The sequence below is a fragment of the Moschus berezovskii genome, chromosome 9 (assembly GCF_049115385.1).
Source record: "Moschus berezovskii isolate FMDL1 chromosome 9, NW_MosBer_1.0, whole genome shotgun sequence".
Taxonomy (NCBI): domain Eukaryota; kingdom Metazoa; phylum Chordata; class Mammalia; order Artiodactyla; family Moschidae; genus Moschus; species Moschus berezovskii.
The window spans coordinates 102,295,774-102,309,576 of NC_142468.1; the positions used below are offsets into that span (position 1 = coordinate 102,295,774).

Here is a 13,803-nt window from a genome sequence, read left to right on the forward strand (position 1 = left end):
GACCCAATGGACATGAGTTTGAGCAAGCTCCGGGATTTGGTGATGGACAGGGAAGCCTGGAGTGCTGCAGTTCATGGGGTTGCAAAGAATCAGACATGACTGGGTGACTGAACTGATAGCCTTCACAAGTCAACATCAAGCTACTTCGAGGACAATCCTCTTTCTAGGAAAATTTCACTTCACCACATAAAAATCTACAACCCATACCACATTACTTGAATGGAATATTATAGTTTCTAAAAAATAATTATAAAGGTTTGCTATAATAAGGGACAACAGAGACTTTATAGTAAATAATATATGCATATAAATGAAAATAAAAATATTGCCATTGTATTACAGGGATTGAATTCTGGATGCTTTTCTTCTTTAAAAATTTTCCTTAATGTTATTTTATCACTATTTCAGCAACAAGTAACAATGAACTGTAATTTTTCTTTTAAATATAAGTGATTTATCCACATGATCATTTCCCTCTTAAGTTTTTAGGAGGAGAGGTTCTATTTCCTAAAGCCCCATTATTGAACCAATCAGATTTTTAGTCACACTTCATTTTGGTGAAAATATTATTACTGATAATACCCTCTTTCTGAATATTTTGATAGATACTGTTATATATGGAATTAGAATCACCTTTTAAAGATTTCAGTTCAGTTCAGTTCAATTCAGTTGTTCAGTCATGTCCGACTCTTTGCGACCCTGTGAATCACAGCACACCAGGCCTCCCTGTCCATCACCAACTCCCTGAGTTTACCCAAACTCACGTCCATTGAGTCAGTGATGTCATCCAGCCATCTCATTCTCTGTCATCCCCTTCTCCTCCTGCCCCCAATCCCACCCAGCATCAGGGTCTTTTCCAATGAATCAACTCTTTGCATGAGGTGGCCAAAGTATTGGAGTTTCAGCTTCAGCATCAGTCCTTCCAACGCACACCCAGGACTGAGCTTCTTTAGAATGGACTGGTTGGATCTCCTTGCAGTTCAAGGGATTCTCAAGAGTCTTCTCTGACACCACAGTTCAAAAGCATCAATTCTTTGGTGCTCAGCTTTCTTCACGGTCCAACTCTCAAATCCATACATGACCACTGGAAAAACCATAGCCTTGACTAGACGAACCTTTGGTAGAAAGGGGTAATGTGTAAAAGAAGCAAATTATGCCTGGATGTCATTAGGCTAGCTTGACTTTTATTGTCCAACAGAAATTTTGGATGATTGTTTTTAAGGGCTTATTTACTAGGAATGACCATCACAAAATAATAAAGTAAAAAATGATAGGAACCACAATCAGAAAAGAATATATTTCCTTCTTTTATTTACAACTAGCTGAATAAACATAAAAATGACATAATTATAATTTTATTGATCCTAGAATTAACAATCTAAAATTCCAAAAAGAGTGTAAAAATTTTTATCCCAGATGAATCACACAAACTATCAAGAAAACACCCATATGTGTACATTTCTCATTTAATATGCAGTCCACATAATATCCCAACACTTCTACTTATCTGAATAATGTTAGCACTTTATGATTATAATGACCCTATAGATGATTAATTTCATAGGCTAATATAAATTATTATCACTAGACCCATTTTTGAAGATTAGATAACAATATAATTCTGGTTGTTTTATGTTAGACTATACTGACCTGATAATGGATGGATTATCTAGAATGTCTTACATTATGTTGAAACTCCCCAGAACTTTTCTCAGGGCTGTCTTTATCTCCTTATTCCGGAGGCTATAAATGAGGGGGTTGAAGAATGGGGTCACCATAGCATACAACAAAGTTGCAACTTTCTGCATCCCAGAAGAATGTCTGAGCCCTGGGCTCACATACATGACCATCAGAGAGCCATAGAACAGGGATACCACAGCCAAATGTGACCCACAGGAGGAGAAGGCTTTCTGTCTTCCAGTCGTTGAAGACATATGCAACACAGCTATTAGGACAAGAGTATAGCACCCAAGGATGAAGAGGGAGTTACCAAAGATAACTATTGAGCTTAGACTGTAGCAAAGCAATTGGGTTTTGGGGGCAGAGACACATGCCAATGCAAACAGTGGCCCTGGGTCACACACAACATGGTCAATAATGTTTGGTCCACAGAAGGGCATCCGAGAAATGAGAACAATGGGGATCAGGAACCACAGAAACCCAGAGACCCAGCAGATAAGGACCATTTTGGTACAGAGATGCCCATTCATGATATTAGGGTAGTGCAAGGGACGGCAGATAGCAAGGTACCGATCAAAGGCCATAACGGTCAAATGCAAGCATTCAGTTGCTCCCAAGGAAGAAAAGAAATAAAATTGTAGGAAACATCCAACAAAGGAGATGGTCTTTTTGTCTGAGAAAAAGTTGATCAACATCTTGGGGACTGTAGAAGAGACATACCAGATCTCTAGAAAGGAGAAATTCCCCAGGAATATGTACATGGGGGTGTGGAGTCGCTGGTCACACCATAAAGCACAAATAATGGCCCCATTCCCTGTTATGGTCAGAGCATACATTGTAAGGAAGAGTGAGAAGAGGAGGCTCTGAATCTTCCACTCACAAGAAAAACCTAGGAGTACAAATTCTCTTACAAAGACAAAGCGGGAATCTGGCTCAGAGATGCTCACGTTCATTGGGTCCGTAACCTGCAACGTCAACAGACATGTATTTGTCAGTTAGGACTACCTTCACATGTGTTCCTGTTTAAGAATTAAGAGAAGGCAAACACAAATTGGGGCACAGGAGACAGTTGGCTTCACAGAAACAAGCTTTGGCTTGCCTCTGAACTTTTTCCTTCCTGTGATATCACTAAAGAACTTTAAACTCATTTTGTAAGCTTGTTATTCTTTGGGGAAAGCATGATCTATGATAGTTTCTCATAGATTTGATAGCATATAACAGAAAGTGTTAATTGCTTAGTAGTGTCCAACTCTTTGCGACCCCATGGACTGTAGCCCTCCAGGCTCCTCTGTCCATGGGATTCTCCAGGCAAGAACACTGGAGTGGGTTGCCATTCCCTTCTTCAGGGGATATTCCTGATCCAGGGATTGAACCTCGGTCTCCGGAAGTGCAGGTGGATTCTTTATGTCTGTGCCACCAGGGACACCCCATAACATAAATTTGCTCTTAATAAATGTACTAGTTTCTTTCCCTAAACCCATTTTGAGGAGCAATAGACTCAGTAAAGAAGGTTTTAATTTTACTATTTATCTTTCAGTTATATGTGCTACTTAACATACCATTCAACAATGAAATAATTGACGATGTTTTACCAACTTGTTAGAAATCATTTTAAAGTCAATACTTTTGCATTCCTGCTTAAGCACCATAAAAATATAAGACCATGATATTACTTACTGATATTGACTTTTAATATTGTAATGTTGCAATGTCTTCTGTAGAAAGCAGTGGCTTGAAGTTTTTGCTTAATCTTTCACCTAGATGGAAGTTTGTAAAATAAACCTAGGTATGAGACTTTAAATTTTTAAGTATTTTTTTTCCACAAAATTTTGGGATTAAGTTTCTTTATAATTTTGACGACAGGGTCACAAAGAGTCAGACATTACTGAGTGACTGAACTGATTCTTTATATACTCACTTAAAGTAAACAATTTCCACTCTATGAGAGAAATCAAATGCTTTCTTGGTCACAAGTAAACTTCCTTCATCCTATATTCTCATAAAACTATGACAAGGATATGAATTCCCTGAAATATTTTGTGTGTGGCAATATGCAGGGATGTGAGTCCTAAAAGTTGTGAGGGTTTATATTATGGACACAAACACACAATTTTTAGAAGGAATTTTTTCCCCCACCTATTCTCCACACCAGTGCTCTGCGAAGTCTTCTATAATGATGTGGTGAAAGGAATTAAAATTCCTTCGTTTAGTAATATGAATCTTTTCAAAACTGCTCCAAATAAGAAACATTAATAAATCAACATGAAGAAATCATAGTTAAAGGGACTGACAAAGAGGTGTCAGGACTCTCTGCTGTGCTCAAAAGATAAAGGTGTTGTGGTTTTGATATAGATTGAATCTCTAGGGACCTGTCTAAATAATGATATCTTCTTGTCTTCAGATGGATAAAGCATTTATTGCTGCACAAAAATTAAGATTGCACTTTCTTTGCCACAGGTTCTTCTGGGATTTGTCCTCTGTAGCATTATGGAAGTTCTCCTCCAAGCCAATGGTTCATTAAAAGTTAAACTAATGCATATTCTCTGAGGAATCAGTAAAGAGCAGTGACTATTACTCTGAGGCCCTATTGTTTACAAATCACTTGCCCATCTGAAATATGGATTCCAAAATTAGCCTGCAATAAAAAATTTAAAAAAGAAAAAACAAAAGTTTCCAGAAGACACAGTTTGAGGAGAAATAAGATACAATGTGTCACAAAAGATTCTTATAGGAACATTTCAAAGATCATTGGGCATATTTTGGAGGATAAGGAAGTGATGGGCAGAGAACCCAAAGAGGCAAATGTTGAGGTGAAGAAACTGCAGGACACTGAGGATAAAAATTTGGAGACTTTGGAAATAGCTTACGGCATTGTTTTCTTGAGATATGAGAGAAGTATTTAAGTTCGTTGACTGAAATACTTCAGAGGCACACGTGACTTCCTGATTAGTATGAGACATCAATATTTTTTACCCTTCAATTTTTACCTTAAGCCATTTAGGGTTTACCTAGTATACTAAAACACCCAGGTGTGAAAGAAAACTCGTATCATGGAGCATAAAATAATTGAGGACATAAGGAATATATGCCTTGGAACGTTGGCCTGTGAACCACAAGCTGCTTATGCATGCACATGTGCTCAGTCACTAAGTCGTGTCAGACTCTTTGCGACCCCATGGACCACAGCCTGCCAGAATCCTCTGTGCATAGGATTTTCCAGGCAAGAATACTGGAGTGGAAATATTTAAACGTAAATTGCTCACACTAAAAGTGTCATTCCATGGTGGTTCAGACAGAAAAGAATCTACCTGCAATGCAGGAGATCCGGCTTCAATCCCTGGATCTGGAAGATACCCTGGAGAAGGAAATGGCTACTCACATCAGCATTCTTGCTTGGGAAATCCCATGCACAAAGGAACCTGGAGGGCTATAGTTCATAGTGTCACAAAGAGCCAGACAGAACTGAGCAACTAACACTTTCAAACTGAGAGACTAAAGGGGAAAAAGATTACTTAGACTTTTATTACCTTTTAGTGATACTACTTCAGTCCTTAGAAACTCTTAAAATATTGCTTTGATCTTGTTATTTGTCTGCTTAAAAACCACCACTGGTTTCCTTATGCAAAATTTCCCCAGTTCTCCACAAATAGACTTCAAATGCCTTTCTCATCTTACCTTTTCCTACTCCCTCTTTCAGATAAATTGAATAACATTTCATTCTGTGAGTACCTTTCAGTTTCTCATATTTGCATCTTTGTGGTCATTTTGCTTATTGGAAATCCTCATTACCTCCCTCTGTACCTGCAAAACCCCATCTATCCTTCAATCTCTAGTTCAGATGACATTTTCCCATAATACTTCTCCTTATTCCCCTAATGGAGCACATTTTCCATCTCTGAAATTTTATTTAACTGTATTTGCATTTTTCTTATGATACTCATCAGAAACTTCTTTGTGTTGTCCTTAGTTATACACTTATTTTTTCTCCCTTCCCAGGTTATAAAGTGTCTGGAGGCAGACAACTATTATTGTTCAGCTTTGAACTAGCAAACAGATAAAAATACATTGCATTTATTGGCCCTCATGAAATATTTGATTAAATGGCATTTTTTTGGCTATACGAGTTTTGTTATTTGTAAAATCAGCATCTTTGACCCAAAGTTATGGCAGAAAGTGAAGAAGAACTAAAGAGCCTCTTGATGAAAGTGAAAGAGGAGAGTAAAAAAGTTGGCTTAAAGATCAACATTCAGAAAACAAAGATCATGGCATCCGGTCCCATCATTTCTTGGCAAATAGATGGAGAAACAGTGGAAACAGTGGCTGAATTTATTTTGAGGGGCTCCAAAATCACTGCAGATGGTGACTGCACCCATGACATTAAAGACACTTATTCCTTGGAAGGAAAGTTTTGACCAACCTAGACAGCATATTAAAAAGCAGAGACATTACTTTGCAAACAAAGGTCTGTCTAGTCAAGGCTATGGTTTTTCAAGTAGTCATGTATGGATGTGAGAGTTGGACTATAAAGAAAATTGAGCGCCGAAGAATTGTTGCTTTTGAACTGTGGTGTTGGAGAAGACTCTTGAGAGTCCCTTGGACTGCAAGGAGATCCAACCAGTCCATCCTAAAGGAAATCAGTCCTGAATATTCATTGGAAGGACTGATGCTGAAGATGAAACTCCAATATTTTGACCACCTGATGCAAAGAACTGACTCATTTGAAAAGACCCTGATGTGGGGCAAGATTGAAGCCAGGAGAAGGGGATGACAGAGGATGAGATGGTTGGATGGCATCACTGACTCAATGGCTATGAGTTTGAGTAAACTCTGGGAGTTGGTGATGGACAGGGAAACCTGGCATGCTGCAGTCCATGGGGTTGCGAAGAGTCAGACATGACTGAGCAACTGAACTGAACTGAACTTGAACAAAGTAAAAAAAAAAAAAAAAATTCAAGGTGCATTGCAATATTATTCTACATCTACAGATATTAAGGAGATTCAGCCAGGGAGAGCTCTGATGCTGTTGCTGCTGCTAAGTCGCTTCAGCTGTGTCTAACTCTTAGCAACCCCATGGACTGCAGCCTACCAGGCTCCTCCATCCATGGGATTTTCCAGGCAAGAGTACTGGAATGGGGTGCCATTGCCTCCTCCGAGGGAAAGCTCTATATAGGTTAAAATCATTATGAGAGACTTCTTAGAAAATTCATTCAAGAAATGATTTGAAATGTGACATAGAACAGTCCTACTCCAAGTGCAGTTAAAGGATTAGCATAGTCCTCAAATTGTTAGCTGTCTGTGATAAATTCAGATACTAAGATGAAGCATTTAGAAACTTTCATAGTTGACTAGTTTGTGATGTGTTGAATCTAATAATATAAAAGTGAGCTATATTTGTGTTTTTATATTTCATTTTCTAGTTTTTTTTTTAAATTTTATGAAACTGTTAATCTTAGCTGCAATGAATTGGGTTCTTTCACTTCAGTTAAAGGCACTGACTTACAAGACAAGTAGAATTCAAACTGAATGATGAGGGCATTCTAAATAGGAACTGTGTTTGGGTACACGGGTTGTTAGGCTGTGATGTGTATCTTTGAAGTTGATAAGAGAGAGGAAAAAGAGGGCAGTGGCGGGTGGGAAGAAAGCCTTACTTAGGGTAAGGAAAATGCTTTGGTTAAGCCAGAGAATTAAAGAGGAAGAGGCAGAGTAGAGACCGATCAGATTAACAAAATGCTCCCCTAAAGGAATGTCTCTGAAAGACCACGGTGCAGAAAGACTGCTTCCCGAAGTGTCTTTTCTGTTTGTGCTGCTTCAGCGGAAATACTATAAACTATATGTGCCATATTAACAGAATGTTATTTCTCACACATCTGGAGGCTGGGAAATCCAAGATCAAGGCGTCAGCAGTTAGAGTATCTGGTGAAAGCGTGCTTCTTGTTTAGACAGCCTTGTTAACACTGTAACCTTACATGGTGGGAGGGATGAAGGAGCTCTCTGGGGTCTTTTTTCAAAGGGTACTAATCCCATTTATGATGGCTCCACTCTCAACCGATTCACCTAAAGGCCCCAAATCCTAATAGCATACCATCACACTGGGGGTGTGGATTTCAACATTTGAATTTCAGAGGGACACAAACATTCAGGTTATAGCTTAAAGGTTATAAAGATTCCAAAGAAAAGGAGTATAGCCATCCCTCCATATCTATGGGGGGATGGTTTCCAGGATCCCCTAAGGTAAAAAGCCAGGGAATGTCAAGTCCCTTACATAAAAATGGCACAGTATAGTCAGGTCTTTGATACTGCAGATTCTCTACCCCCAGGGCACCAGACACAGAGGGCTGACAGTATTTTCAGATTTAGCAGTGGAAGCAATCCTGCTTCACAACTAACAAATTGTTTTGTTCTGAAATGTGAGAGCATTTATATTATAAGATAGAACACTGGGTTGCCAGATTTCTGTCATGCAGCAACAGAAACATTACATGATATTGAATGATATCTGTACAGTGGAGAAGAGTATTTTCAGGAACTGCCCGATTTGAAGGCAGATTCCTTTCCTATCAAAAGTCAGAGAGGTCTGTGATCCCTAAGAAGCAGAACAGAGTATGTGGAGAGAGAGAGAGAGAGAGGGCATGAGAAGAGAGGAAGCGGGGTGAGGAGTGCAGGAAACTGCAGTCTGTAATTCTGCGTGTCTCATGTTCTCTTATACAAGGACATCGGTGTTTAAAACTGGTGATTCAGGGTCTGCATGTTCATTTGCTCATAACTCATGTCATGTCTCTGTCAGTCATATTACTAAGAAAACCATCTTGTTCTTCAACACAGTAACATCTCTGCTTTGTGATTCAGCAACATCTGTGTTATTGATATACTCTTCATTTCTCTCTAATCCTTGTATACAATGTTTTGACTTGTTAACTCTTTATTATACTGCCCACGTTTTCAGCTACATTATAGTAATGGGGAATTTGGGATAGAAAATTAACTTCCAAATTAGAACTTGTAATGAGAGCAAATTCCCTGTGAACTAAAGCATGAAGTATTATAATGATGGAGATATTTTAGGGTTTACTCTTTGCTAGACTCTCTGATAAGCAGATTGATTCATTTCATCCTCACAGTGGCACTAGGAAGAAAGCTCTATCATTATTGCTTATTTAAATATGAGTTAATGGAGGCATATACGAAGTCATTCAGTCAGTGGAGACAGAATTTGAAAAAGTTTGGTTCTGACCATTACCACATATTGCCTGTTAACTGCAAATTATTTGTAACCTGCTATCATGATAGTTAAGTAGCCTGTGTAGTGAATATTTGTGAGCTTCCTGACCTACCTCTGATTTTAGTTTCAGAGGTGGTGGGCAGTCCCTTGGGAGCTCAGAATTAGTCTTATGGCATGCCTCCCATCTCAAGCCCTATCCAGGAGTCTTCCTGCTTTCTTCCCAGGGCCTTTTCTGAAGACATAGTGGCTCATTTGGTGCATCAGTCAATGTGTTTTAGGAAACATGAGTAGTCAATATCTCCCTGTGCAACCATGGTTAGTCAATAAATATCTTAGACCTGTGCCATTCACACGGACCATTCTCAGAGGTTCTAGTGGAATCAGATTTTCATTGGTCAGAGTAGCTTCTTCTCCTTCCTCATTCCTACTGCCTGAAACCACCTTCTATTAATAATAAACTACTTGCACCCAAGTCTTTGTCTCAGGTTCTTTTATGACAACCCAAAACAAGACACCCTTTTTTAGTTGTTGGAAAGAAAAAATTGTAAACCATTTGTTACAAAAGGATGTATTATCTGTTAGATCCACTCACTTTCACAGTAGAGTGATCATTATTTCAAATTATTTGTTCAGTGTCCCAACTATGCAAAATATTGAGGTCAGAACTGGTGAATGGCAGTCTTTATATCCGAAGTGGGAGAAAAGCAATTGTGAAAGAGGATGTGTGAAATAAGTCCATGTGAAACTTCAATAAGAGATGTGTTCTTAGGCACAGCAGCTTTAGGAAAATGTGCATATGTAAGTTGAGGATCCAGAAATTGAACTATGCATGCTTGTGTGCCTTTTGGAAAGTCTTCATGTATCCCGGGGGTAAACAAGTCCCAGTTTCAAAGACTTAATTCTCTAGAACACTGTAAACACACACACACACACACACACACACACACACACACTCCCAAACCAAAATTAAACGCATGGTATTTTGGCTATAAATCGAGAAAACATAATTTAGTTTATGTCTCAGGGAAAGTTGAGAAGGAGAGCCGTTGTAGAAGGGCTTTGCCAAAAGTTATAGGAGGTGACTTTCATGGAGGAGCTGAGATTTTGATTCCAATAAAGAACATGAGAACAAAGAATTCATTAACATTCAAATTTAATTAGTATTTATTATGTACTTTCTATGTACTGTTTTAGGAACTTTTGGACTCATGATTTATTAAAACACCACACTAATTGTTCTCTGGGGGTGGCAATTACCATTTTAATTTTAGTTGAAATGAAGTTACCTACCAAATTCACAGTTGATTAATGGAAGAATTGAGTTCCTACCAAGATCTTTTGATTTTAAGTCTCATATCCTTTCAAAGACATCATAGTAAGATTGAAAAAGAAATCTATTTCTAGCTTTTTAAGGAACATCCATACTGTTGTCCATGGTGGCTGTATCAGTTTACATTCCTGCCAACTGTGTAGGAGGGTTCCCTTTTCTCCACACCCTCTCCAGCATTTATTGCTTGTAGATTTTCTGATGATAGCCATTCTGAGTTGTGTGAGATGACACCATCTTGTAGTTTTGATTTGTAGTTCTGTAATAATTAGTGATACTGAGCATCTTTTCATGTACTTTATAGCAATCTGCATGCCTTCTTTGGAGAAATGTCTCTATACATATTCTGCCCATTTTTTATTGGGTTTTTTTTTCATGTTGACATGCATAAACTGTTTGTATATTTTGGAGATTAATCCCTTGTCAGTTGTTTCATTTGCAAAAACTAAAAACAGAACTACCATATGATGCAAAAATCCCACTTCTGGCATATACCTGGAGGAAATCATAAACTGAAAAGATACATGCACCCCAATGTTCATTGCAGCACTATTTATAATAGCCAAGACATGGAAGCAATCATAAATGTCCATCAACAGGGGACAAGATAAAGAAGATGTAGTACTATACATAATGGAATATCAGTCAGCCATAAAAAAGATCAAACAATGCCATTTTCAGTAACATGTATGGACATAGAGATTGTCATATTGAGTAAAGTAAGTTGGATACAGAAAAACAAATTTCATATGATATTGCTTATATGTGGAATCTAAAAAAACAAGGGTAAAAATGAACTTATTTATGAAACAGAAGTAGAGTCACAAATGTAGAAAGCAAACATGGTTTCCAGGAGATAAGCGGGGGGTGGGGGTGGGGAGGGATAAATTGGGAGATTGGGACTGACATATACACACTACTATATATAAAAACATGCTGTATAGCATAGGGAACTCTACTCTGTAATAGCCTATATAGGAAAAGAATAAAAAAAAAGAGTGGATATATGTATATGTATAACTGTTTCACTTTGCTGTACGCCTGAAACTAACACAACACTGTGAGTCAACTATTTTTTATGAAAATTTTGAAAATATTAATAAAAAGAGAAAAAAAAGAAATCTAGCTAGAAGTTAAACAGAACACAAGGTTTCCCCAACTTCATCACAAAATATATGTGTCTGATATGATGTTGACTGAAGTTTTCCCTAACACTAATCCTGGCTGCCCACAACCCTGCGCAAAATTAGTTGCTTTTTCCTTGTGTCTCATATATTGTACATATATTGGTTAGAATATTTATTGCATTTAATGTTAATTATTTTCTTACTTGTCTGCACCATTAGGATGCAATTTGAGGAAGAGATCGTGTCTGCTTTATCTTCATAATTATGCTCACAATACAGTGCCGAGTGCAGTGTCTAACATGGAGGAGGCATTCAGTTTCTATTTACTGAGTGGATGATGGTACACATGTGTGAGAGTTCAAGGATGGCCATTTTATCCACATCATACTAAACCAGATTATCCCACATTCCTCCTGCGCCTGCTGCCAAAGACTTTTAAAGAAATTTTAAACTTTCCCAGAACTTTCCAGAGAGCTTTTTTCATATCCTTATTCGTGAGACTGTAAATCAAAGGGTTGAAGAGTGGAGTCAGCATGGCATAGAACAAGGTCATGATCTTTGGCAACAAGGTGGAGCGGCTGGATCCAGGGCTCACATGCATCACCAAAATGGTCCCGTAGAATAGCAACACCACAGCCAAATGGGACCCACAGGTGGAAAAGGCCTTCTGTCTACTGGATGCCGAGGACTATCGAAGAACAGCAAGTAGAACCAGGGCATAGGAGATGAGAATGAAAAGGAAGCTAAGGAGGACGATGAGGGAGCTTAGAGTATAGCTGGTGAGCTTGGACATGGGAGCAGGAACACATGAGAGGGTCAGCAGTGGGCCTGAGTCACATACAAAGTGATCAATTGCATTAGGACCACAGATAGGCAGCTGGGAAATAAGAATAACAGGCACCAGATACCAGAGAAAGCCACACACCCAACAAGCAATCACTAGGTTGAAACAACGTCTGCCAGTCATAATTGTGGCATAATGCAGAGGATGGCAGATAGCAAAGTATCGATCAAACGACATTGCTGAGAGAAAGAAGCACTCAGTGGAGCCTATGGAAAAGAAAAAATATAATTGAAGGAAGCAACCAGTGAAAGAGATGGCCTTGTTCTCTGAGAGGAAGTCGATCAGTGTGTTTGGAACAGTGGAGTTGACACACCAGATCTCCAGGAATGCAAAATTCCCCAGCAGGATGTACATGGGGGTGTGGAGATGCTGGTCCCAGCACACAGCACAGATAATGGATCCATTTCCTATGAGAGTCAGGAGGTAGATGATGGAGAAGAACATAAACAGAATGACCTGAATCTCCCTGCTGCAGGGAAAACCCAGAAGGATGAATTCACGCACTGATTCAGAATGGGATGCTGATTCGGAGATGTTCATTTAGTCTGTAAGCTGTGCTGCAATGAAACATTATTATTGTGAAGCCAAATACAAACAACTGAGCATAACATACAAGGCCCTTCACAATCTGATCTTCATCTACTTATTTAACTTCACCTCTTGAGTCCTATGTCCCAGATAAGAAAAGAATAATCACATTTTTGTCAAGTGACATGCTATTCTTCCCACCTAAGATAGCTGTTGCTCCTCCTTCTGGGTTTCCCGCAGGTGGCGCTAGAGGTAAAGAACCTGCCTGCCAATGCAGAAGACGTGAGAGACAGGGGTTGATCCCTTGGTAGGGATGATCCCCTGAAGGAAGGTAATTTTGCCTGGAGAATCCCATGGACAGAGGAGCCTGGCAGACTGCTGTCCATAGGGTAGAAAAGAGTCGGACACAACTGAAGGAACTTAGCATGCACACAAGTAGCACCCCACACACCTTCCTTTCTGCCTCCCTCGCTTTCTCCCCTCCCTTTCTTCCCTTCACCCTCCCTCCACCCTCCGTCTTTCCTTCCTTTCTTCTTTCTTGCCTATCCCTTCTGGATCCCTTCCTTTCTCTTTCTCCATGTTTTTACTGTTTATTTACTTTTTTTTTCTTTGATTGAATAACTTGTACTTGAAATCTACACCGTTTACTGATTGCCACCTTCATGAAATATTACTGGACTTCACCATCATACAGTAATTCTTTGTTTTTGCCATAGCATCTGACATATGTGTATGTAAATTTATACTATGCCTTCTTGTAACTGGTCACTTTTCTATCTCTTTGCCAGTCTGAGCTTCAGGAAGGCAAAGATGTATTTTTCATCTCCATATTATGAATTCCGAGCACAGTTCAGTTCACTTCATAGGCATGCTAACATATTTCCTGAATCAACATTAAAGAAATGAATTGCTATTTTTTAAAGGTTGAAACAACATTCTAAAATGTTTTCCAGAAGGAATGAGAAAACACTCTAAAAGCTACAGCATTTTTCTACACTAAAGAATTTTCAGTTTATACTTTGCATCATTTTTTTTTATTTTGCATGTCTTAATATACCTACTAGACTGTAAACCTCTG

General features: G+C 38.7%; 1 protein-coding gene and 1 pseudogene across 1 annotated transcript; both read right to left on the reverse strand.

The window, feature by feature from the left end:
- Window positions 1–1,679: 1,679 nt before the first annotated feature.
- Window positions 1,680–2,657, reverse strand: LOC148776764 (olfactory receptor 11H12-like). Its single transcript, XM_088840391.1, has one exon. The coding sequence runs from the start codon at window positions 2,631–2,633 to the stop codon at window positions 1,680–1,682; it is 954 nt and encodes a 317-aa protein (XP_088696517.1). The 5' UTR covers window positions 2,634–2,657.
- A 9,093-nt stretch (window positions 2,658–11,750) lies between these two features.
- On the reverse strand, window positions 11,751–12,737 carry LOC148776765 (olfactory receptor 11G2-like; annotated as a pseudogene).
- Window positions 12,738–13,803: the final 1,066 nt, after the last annotated feature.

Coding starts and splice junctions, on each gene's coding strand:
- LOC148776764 (XM_088840391.1), bottom strand. CDS start 2,633: ATGAACGTGAGCATCTCTGAGCCAGATTCCCGCTTTGTCTTTGTAAGA.